Genomic DNA, 10316 nt, shown 5'->3' on the forward strand with positions numbered 1-10316 from the left:
ATGTCATGTGATTGTGATTGTGGTGGAGTCACTTGCGGGAGTGGCTTCACACCCTAGTTCGCCCTCCGTGGAACCCGCCACGGGAGGGGATGTGCACATTAAGGGACGGGGATGGTTAGTCGCTCGTTGATGAGGCTGGACTAGGTGGGGATGGGCTGCGGTCACCCATGGCGGCGAGGATTACCTGTTGCGATGGGTAATCGGCGGGGCTACACACTTCGGTGTGTAGTCGATTCTTGTCGCGTGAGATCGATGGTCACTAGCGGTAATGTTGTTGTCTTATATTGATTGAGTAGTCTTGACCCCGTGTTGTTGTTTTGTAAAACTGCGGTGATCCATTCGGGGATGGTGAGCGAATATGACAGTAATGCGGATGTTTAGTTATGGGACGGACATGGGGAGACATCGCTTCGAGTCTAGTTTCCGCCGTTACGAGTTTAGCCGTCAATGATTTCAGTTGTATTGAAGTTCTTACACTTTTAGTTTGAGTTGGTTTGAGATAATGTATTCGTTAACTCTTTATACTTTAATAAATGTTGTTTGGAAATTGTAACTTTGATATACTAACCTCGGGAAACCGAGATGGTAACAGCCTTTCATGCTAGGGTAGTCCTTGGTAAGGTACCTTGGTATGAGGGGGTGTTACAACCACCACCGCCACCACCTCACCTAAACCACCACCCATACACCAAAACAAACCACAACCCACCACACTTTATTTTCTTGATGTAACCAAACAACTAGTTAAGTTTTAGGTAATCTCTTACCTTTCCCCCTCTTACCCTTTCTAATTTCCTTACCCTTTCCCTTTCTCTAACCAAACGCCCCCTAATTAGTCTTAGAACTCGCAATCTTAGTCTTAGTTACTCTTCATTTAGTCTAACTTAATAGTTAAACAAAACATCAAATTTGTATGGACTTAGCTAAACAATTAGAATAAAAACAATTGGTGATGACCCTTGATCCTTGTGGTTCGACCCTTGTTTAGTGCGATGATACCCGTACACTTGCGAGATACTCCACTAAAAACCCTAACAGGAAACCAGAAAAGTAAAGATGATTTTGATAATTGGGTTCCGGATATGGTTAAGATTGCTAACGGGTTTTGTATTTCGAGTCGATGGGTCGGAGGAAGAGTGAGCTTAGAGAAGCTGTTAGAATGATGGTTGAGCTTCCCGGGCCTTACTTGCTCCAAGTTATTACTCCTTTCCAATAAGTGGACGGATTACCTATTATGATAGGCAAGTATTGATCGAGGTTACATTCGGACTTCAGAGGACACTGGAAAATCATTGTTCTTGGATATTACTCCCTCCGTTCCGGTGAATTGTTGTTTTTTTGCTTTTGGCACAAAGACCAAAGACAGAGGAAATGACCAATTACTAAATGACAAGTGGAACAAATTGAGTGTGTATGATCAAATTGTTCATTAAATTCATTCTTAAAATAGAAAGGACTACAATTCACTGAGACACCCAATATGAAAAAGGACAACAAATGACCGGGACAGAGGGAGTAATACATATTTTCGATCAATGAAAACTAAGGATCGACGTATTTAAATAAGTTGTTATAAACACTCCTCATTAGACAGTAAAATAAAATACATGTAATAGATCGTCTATAGCGCACGCTAAAATGCAAAAATAAATAACATGATTGCATTACAAAGCATCAAATTAACGAGGCTTTTTTATGAACTCTATGACCTTAGTATCATAAGCTGAGCACGCTACAATCGGACTGTCGAATCCAGCTCCTTTAGCCAAAACCTCAAATTCTTCTAGTGTCCTTTCTTTACCTCCGGGACTATTAGCCATCATAAGAACATCATATTGGAAGACCGTCTTGGCGGCATAGCTACTCTCCGGTGAAACCGGTAGTATATAATCGCACACGATCACTTTACCGTGGTCCGGTAAGGAAGCATAGCAGTTTTTAAACAATTTCATGCAATGCTCATCACTCCAGTCATGAGTTATCCACTAAATTAAGCACATAACATTATTTATCATAAAATTTGATACTTCATATAAAATCAATTTTAACAAAATTGTTTGCTTGAAAATTTCTTAATTATAAATTATAACTTACCTTCATAAACATAGCATCTCCTTTTGGTATACTCACAAACATATCTCCCGGAACATGCTCCACTCCTAAACTTACCAAGAAAAAAAAACATGGTTATATACAATTGTAATTGATCAACTTATTTTTGATACTATTAATAAAAAAAGTGCGTTACAATATAACCTGGTAAAGTTACGAGAAGTGATACTCATGACCAGGGCTCAAATCTCATTTACATCAAATTTGCCCTTATGACTCCCTTTACACGAGAAAAAAAACAATATAAAATGTTTTACGTACCATGATATGCCGGAGCAGTAGCAAGAACATGAGGCAAGTCCAAGTTAATGCCTCGAACATTAGGGTATTTTGATATGATCATGTCTAGCGTTGCACCATTGCCGCCTCCAATATCAACTAAGGTTGAAATTCTTTCGAATCCTCGATAGTTCTCTATGATTTTCTTCAACGTGATAATTGAGTGGTTAGCCATTCCATTGTTGAAAATTCTATTGAATCTAGAATCCATCCCGAAATACTCAAACGCGCTCATGTTGTATGCCTTTTGGAATGGAGAACCGCCATTAAGAATCGCATCTTTCAAGTGATACCTAAAGGAAATCAAGGGACAAATTAAAATATCATAAGTTGATGCAGAGCACCTCTTGCACAATGAGTAAAGTCATGAACAATGATACTCAAACGCGGTCATGTTGTAGCTTAGCGCCTTTAGCGCTTAATTAGTAAAGTCATGAACAATGATATTCATGGTTCGTCTTTAAGTTCCATTAGCTCTAAAACCGTTCTCTTTAATATATTACGATAAATTAACTATAGTATGTTGATATGTATAGAAACTCACCAGCTCTCCATGATAACCTTGTCCTGCATCACAAGGCCTATGGCACCCAATGTCACACCATCATCATCCTTAGTCAAAAATTGACAAACCGGGGTTAACCCGTAACACCTCTCAACCCGCTCATTAGATCCAAGTATGGTTCGGGTAGAGCAAGATACGATTGAATAACTTGCTAGAAGCCTGAGCATCCGGTCCAACATGGTTGCGGCCTCAGGATTTGTGGTGGACAAATGGGCGACTATTTGGGCCGGCGTGAGAAATGCACCCGGCCCAGCTCGTTTTATGATCTCAAGAACATCTAGCTCAATCACCGCGTTGAGTACCATGGGTACTACTGTTCCACTTGTTATGCTCATTGCAAATGAGCATAACTCATTTTCCTCCATTTTTACATTGTTTTCATTACCTAAAATTGATCCCATTTTTTTTCCTTACACTTTTATTTCCTAATGTTTTGTTAATTTGTGTCTATATATAGAACAATATTTGTATGCTTCTTGGTGTATGTATTGGTACACTATCGGTTTCATTTGTTACTTGTGAAACAGAGGCGATTCCAGGATTCGGTCGACGGAGATGCGGAAAATTAATGAAATTACGAAAGTTGCGGATTTATGTTTTTTAATGAAAAATATGGTTCTAAGATAATAATTTGTTATGTGATTGGGCGTAATATACATAACACAAATGGTGTAAAAAACATTGAATAAAAAATTTTCACAAGAAGTATTGAACCCGTGACCTTGAACAAAGAAAAACTACACAAAACCACTAGACCAACATAGAACTACTATACGTGGTACCAGACTACAAGATAGAGCCATGAAAATTTTGATGTTTTTAGTTAAAATTTATGGATTACTAGTTCATTTCGACGGGTTTCGGTGATTTTTGTCTTCGTAAACTGTAGTTTTTTTTTTTGGTACTTTCATAAACTGTAGTTTTAAATCCTGATTTCACCACTGTTTGGGACGTACACGCTTAAGTAACAAGAACTTGCCGTACCTTTCCATATCATGCAATATGATGTGTAATTGAGTCATGATAATGATATCATTATTGAAATAACATTGAAGATTTGGAATTTTCTTGGTTGGACACTACAAATTGAATTAACTAATTTAGCACACCATATTATCATTGGATAATTGGATTTGATCTGTTTAGCATTATTGAGCCTTTAAGTCGACGAAATTGCAAGAATATCACTATCCATTACTCTTTTTGGAACAAATGACAAGTGGAACAAATGGAGTGTGAATGATCAAATTACTCATTTAGTTCATTCTTAAAATAGAAAGGACAACAAATGACTGAGACACCCCAAAATAGAAAAGGAGAACAAATGACCGGGACAGAGGGAGTACTATTTATGTCATTTGGCTTGTGATCAACTGATCACTGTCGACACAACGATGTCTACAAAATCAATAGTTAGATCTCTTTTTAGGGTTAAGACTTGCATCATGTTCTCTTTATATGGAGCCCTTAGTCCATTGGAACAGTAGAGACTTTGATTAATGAAAAAACTTGCTTTGTGCAAAAACCCTTTTGTTCGCGGAGTGCCCTTAATCTCGATCTTCGTGGTTTAATTAAGTAGAAAGATTAAGTCTTTCATATCTTCTTTATTGCTTGTTAATTTCGTGCTTTAGCGTTCTTATTACAAACTAGAAAATCCCTCCCCAAAACATTTGGTTTTCTCTTTGCCCTCTGTTTTACTGCTGAAAGGTTTAAACCTTTATTCTTCATACTTTATTGGTTCTGAACATCACAAAGCCCGAATTAGAATTTTTTGGTTAATGAGTGTTCATTAACAAGCTAATTAGGGAATTAGTGTTAGTTTCAAATTATTTTGGTCCATAGTGTCCACGTCATCACTTTTTATTTTTATTTTCAATTTTGATACAAAACACTAAGAAACCTAGCGGCTTTACAAAATGTCGTCGTCCAAATATTTGTATCTATTTTATTTAAAAAAAGAAATGAAAAGCAATGCCGCTGAGAACTTCAACGGCTTATTCCAACAATTTCCAACAACTTGCATTAGGACTACAAAATGACAGTACTGATATGGTAAGCCGCTAAGTAGATTCCTAGTGGTTTTGACTTTTATATAAAAACTAGTATTGGTGCCCGGCTTCGCCCGAGCTAACTCTACTTACCATTAATTTTTTTTATAAGTTTTGAGACAAATTCACTACTCCCGTAAATTTATCATTAATATATTTTTTATAACATTATCCTAAAATTATTTTTGTATGTTAAATAATTAACATATCTATACATATAATAAATTATAAAGTTTAATAAAATTGCATAGATTTTAAATTTAATATATAATTTTATGATAATAATAATTAATATCATAAGTGTGCATGTTCATACTAATTAATTGTTTTATTTTAAGAAAATTGACTATTTTCTAATCTTCTATAAATATTTAGGAAAATTAACAGACATCTTCTTTCTTTTAATCTCCTTGAAATTGACCATCTTAATTAATTATTTTAGTTTAAGGAAATTGACCATCTTAATTAATTATTTTATTTTATGAAAATTGACTATGTTTAGGAAAATTACCAAGCTTCTATATAATTTAATTTTAACTCAAACTATATAATATTTGCATTGAGATCCCTTAGTCGGGTCCATCACACGGTGCTATTGATTTAAAACTATATACTCCAGTATAATTAATTTGTATAACTTTCTTTAATTACATTGAAGTCCCTTGGTTTTTGGATTTAATATATAGTATTGAAAACTAAGTGAAGCCGCTAGGTTGCTTAGCGGTTTCATATAAAAATTGGAAAAAAATAAAAAGAGATAACGTGGACACTATGAACCCAAATAGTTTTAAATAAACGTTAATTACCTAATTATTTTGCTAATTAACGCTAATTAACCAAAAAAAATTCCCCAAATTATATGCTGCCTAGGTCATCTACCAACATTGTTCCATCTACTCTACTAAAATGCTCAATAATTAGTTGCCTTGAAACAGACGAAAAAATGCACAACAAAGAGTAATGGATAATGTTCTTGCAATCAAATCCATTAATCCAAATCTTTAATTATTGTTAAATAATGATATCGTTATCATGATCACGTACACATGACATTGCATGATATAGATAGGTCAGGCAAGTTTCACGGTCTGCCTTTCTTCTGACCCTTTTTAGGTGGAACCGGGATTTAAAGTTACAGCCTACGTCGGAGCCAGTTGCGGAATTTTGGATTTTTCTATTTTAGGCGGGCTCGCCTCTGCTAGCCCCCTCGCTCCACCATTAGTCGGAGCGAATTAAGAAGGAAATTTTAACTATAAACTTCAAAATTTTCGCAATCTAACAAGGCAAGTGCCCCTGCAAACCCAACTTAGATCCACTATTGCAACCAAGTACTCCCTTTGTCCCCAATTATTTACCTTTTGACTATTTTTGAAAGGTATTTTCAAAATAAAAAATATTAGGAGTAACTAATATTGTATGAGGTGCATAAGTGCGTTCCATTATTTAGGATACATGCCAAAAAAAATGCTTATTTAAATATATCCTTTCAGAGGCGGCTATAGAGGGGTGCAGGGGATGCACCCACACCCCCTTTGTTAAAAAAATAAGTTTAATTTGTGTAATTAGGGAACATATTAATTATGTTGGTTTAGTGGTTTTGTGTAGTTTTTCTTTGTTCAAGGTCACGAGTTCAATACTTCTTGTGAACATTTTTTATTCAATGTTTTTTACACCATTTGTGTTATGTATATTACGCCCAATCACATAACAAATTATTATCTTAGAACCATATTTTTCATTATAAAACATAAATCCGCAACTTTCGTAATTTCATTAATTTTCCGCACCCCCGTCGACCGAATCCTGAAATCGCCCCTGCTTTCACAAGTAACAAATGAAACCGATAGTGTACCAATAAATACACCAAGAAGCATACACATATTGTTCTATATATAGACACAAATTAACTAAACATTAGGATATAAGATTAAGGAAAAAAAAATGGGATCAATTTTAGGTAATGAAAACAATGTAAAAATGGAGGAAAATGAGTTATGCTCATTTGCAATGAGCATAACAAGTGGAACAGTAGTACCCATGGTACTCAACGCGGTGATTGAGCTAGATGTTCTTGAGATCATTAAGCGAGCTGGGCCGGGTGCATTTCTCACCCCGGCCCAAATAGTTACCCATCTGACCACCACAAATCCTGAGGCTGGAACCATGTTGGACCGGATGCTCCGACTTCTGGCAAGTTATTCAATCGTATCTTGCTCTACCCGAACTATGCTTGGATCTAATGAGCGGGTTGAGAGGTGTTACGGGTTAACCCCGGTTTGTCAATTTTTGACTAAGGATGATGATGGTGTTACATTGGGTGCCATAGGCCTTGTGATGCAGGACAAGGTTATCATGGAGAGTTGGTGAGTTTCTATACATATCAACATATGATCATTAATTTATCATAATATAGCTTTTTTGTAATATATTAAAGAGAACGGTTTTAGAGCTAATGGAATTTAAAGACGAACCATGAATATCATTGTTCATGACTTTACTAATTAAGCGCAAAAGGCGCTAAGCTACAACATGACCGCGTTTGAGTATCATTGTTCATGACTTTACTCATTGTGCAAGAGGTGCTCTGCATCAATTTACGATATTTTAATTTGTCGCTTGATTTCCTTTAGGTATCATTTGAAAGATGCGGTTCTGAATGGCGGTTCTCCATTCCAAAAGGCATACAACATGAGCGCGTTTGAGTATTTCGGGATGGATTCTAGATTCAATAGGATCTTCAACAATGGAATGGCTAATCACTCAATTATCACGTTGAAGAAAATCATAGAGAACTATCGAGGATTTGAAAGAATTTCAACCTTAGTTGACATAGGAGGCGGCAATGGCGCAACGCTAGACATGATCATCTCAAAATACCCTAATGTTCGCGGCATTAACTTGGACTTACCTCATGTTCTTGCTACTGCTCCGGCATATCATGGTACGTAAAACATTTTATATTGTTTTTCTCTCGTGTAAAGGGAGTCATAAGGGCAAATTTGATGCAAATGAGATTTGAGTCCTGGTCATGAGTATCACTTCTCGTAACTTTACCAGGTTATATTGTAACGCACTTTTTTTATTAATAGTATCAAAAATAAGTTGATCAATTACAATTGTATATAACCATGTTTTTTTTTCTTGGTAAGTTTAGGAGTGGAGCATGTTCCGGGAGATATGTTTGTGAGTATACCAAAAGGAGATGCTATGTTTATGAAGGTAAGTTATAATTTATAATTAAGAAATTTACAAGCAAACAATTTTGTTAAAATTGATTTTATACGGAGTATCAAATTTTATGATAAATAATGTTTTGTGCTTAATTCAGTGGATAACTCATGACTGGAGTGATGAGCATTGCATGAAATTGTTTAAAAACTGCTCTGCATCCTTACCGGACCACGGTAAAGTGATCGTGTGCGATTATATACTACCGGTTTCACCGGAGAGTAGCTATGCCGCCAAGATGGTCTTCCAATATGATGTTCTTATGATGGCTAATTGTCCCGGAGGTAAAGAAAGGACACTACAAGAATTTGAGGTTTTCGCTAAAGGAGCTGGATTCGACGGTCCGAGTGTAGCATGCTCTGCTTATGATACTAAGGTCATTGAGTTCATAAAAAAGCCTCATTACTTTGATACTTTGTAATGCAATTCTGATATTTGTTTTTGCGTTTTAGCGCGCGCTAAAGACCGTTTATTATTACATGTATTTTATTTTACCGTATAATAGGGAGTCTGTATAAAGATTTATTTAAATACGGCGATTATTAGTTTTCAATGATCGAAAATATGTATTAATATCCAAGAACAGTGATTTTCGAGTTTCCTCCGAAGTCCGAATGTAACCTCAATACCGGCCTAACATAATAGGTAATTCATACCAAAGTTGGTTGGTGTGAATGGTAAGGGCTCTCATCTTTTAAACAAGTGGTCAGGGATTTGATTCCTGACTCTTACGAATGAAAAGCCCAAACTTGGGAGGGATCAACCAATTAAATTGCCTTCAGTACCCAAAAAAGATTGCCCCAACTGTCGGTAGGGGATACTCCTGATCAACACAAAAAAAAAAATTTCTTGGCCACACACGCCTAGACACTTGTCCAAAACCATGATCTTAACCGGTATATCCTCAGCCGCAACCATTGCCAATTCTTATATGTTCATCATAAAGCTACCATCCCCATCGAGGTCGACCACCACGCTTACCAGCATAGCCATGGCCGCTCCCAAGGCAGCCCGGAGACCGTACCCATGGTACCCATCCACCCGAGGATATTGGAAATTATAGTTATTGTGCAACAAACATTTGATGTTGTCCAACTCAAGTTGTTATCATTGCCTTACCTTGAGTTATTTCTTCTAAGACCTCTATTGCATATTGTAGATAGCTAGCTTGATTTTTTCGAGTCCTCGGTTCTTTTGGTAAGTTAATGGGTGGTTTTGTTTTCGAGTGTTGGAGGAGGGGATATAAGGTTCGAGCCTTGGACCTTCAAGTACTATACTAATATCCTAATCATTGAACCACTTGTATTTATTACTTATATTAGTACTAAAATGTAATATATATTTTCACAAGATATATTTATGTATTATGACGAAAAATAGCAAGCCAATATCCCCACACATTGTGATTTTTGTTTTTTAAAATATGGAGTAGCAATTAATCCGTGCTATTATAGAGTCAACATAGTAATGATAAATGTAATAGGAAATTGAGTTAGCATTATCGAGTGATGCCCAATCTCAATACCACTCTTTACGTATATTTATGTATCACTTGATGCGCCCTATCATTATCCTATTAAGAGAAATATTGAATTAAGTGAAATTAACTCCTATGCACATACAGTGGTGGAGCTAGGGGGGGCTAGCAGGGGCGGTCGCCCCCCCTGGCGGATGAAATTTTCGAAGATTTTAGTTAAATTTTTCGAAATTTTTTTGGGGTGCCTTATGAAATTAGTCGTTCGCCCCCTAAAATTTTTCGCCCCTAAGTTCAAATCCAAAACTCCGCCTTTTGCACACATACACATTGAAATCTAAGAAAAAAGAAAGTGTTGATTTGTTGATATATATTGTGCATGAACATGATTACATTAAAGCCTCAGCCCTCATACTATCGTATTACATGAGAAATCACGTAAGGGTTGTAGTAATAATGCTTTACGGATATAGTTGTTGATTTGTAGTTGTGGAATTTTTATAGAGTTGTACATAAGACCCTAAGTTAAACTTTATCCCCTTCCCATTCAATAATATTATTGTATATTGTGGACGCGGGTTAACGGGGTCGCTTGGGAAACAAACGTTTG

The 10316-nt window shown here is 36.2% G+C and overlaps 2 protein-coding genes across 2 annotated transcripts; one reads left to right on the forward strand and one right to left on the reverse strand.

Moving 5' to 3' along the window:
- Nucleotides 1-1558: 1558 nt before the first annotated feature.
- On the reverse strand, nt 1559-3450 carry LOC141609335 (caffeic acid 3-O-methyltransferase-like). Its single transcript, XM_074428428.1, has 4 exons — nt 2936-3450; nt 2374-2684; nt 2095-2159; nt 1559-1985 (listed from the first exon to the last, which is right to left on the reverse strand). Exons 1-4 carry the CDS (start codon nt 3355-3357, stop codon nt 1680-1682), a joined length of 1104 nt encoding a protein of 367 aa, XP_074284529.1. The 5' UTR covers nt 3358-3450; the 3' UTR covers nt 1559-1679.
- A 3070-nt stretch (nt 3451-6520) lies between these two features.
- LOC141609336 (caffeic acid 3-O-methyltransferase-like) lies at nt 6521-8837 on the forward strand. The gene is made up of 4 exons (XM_074428429.1): nt 6521-7367; nt 7635-7945; nt 8159-8223; nt 8333-8837. Exons 1-4 carry the CDS (start codon nt 6946-6948, stop codon nt 8651-8653), a joined length of 1119 nt encoding a protein of 372 aa, XP_074284530.1. The 5' UTR covers nt 6521-6945; the 3' UTR covers nt 8654-8837.
- Nucleotides 8838-10316: the final 1479 nt, after the last annotated feature.

The sequence above is a fragment of the Silene latifolia genome, chromosome 10 (genome assembly GCF_048544455.1).
Source record: "Silene latifolia isolate original U9 population chromosome 10, ASM4854445v1, whole genome shotgun sequence".
Classification (NCBI taxonomy): domain Eukaryota; kingdom Viridiplantae; phylum Streptophyta; class Magnoliopsida; order Caryophyllales; family Caryophyllaceae; genus Silene; species Silene latifolia.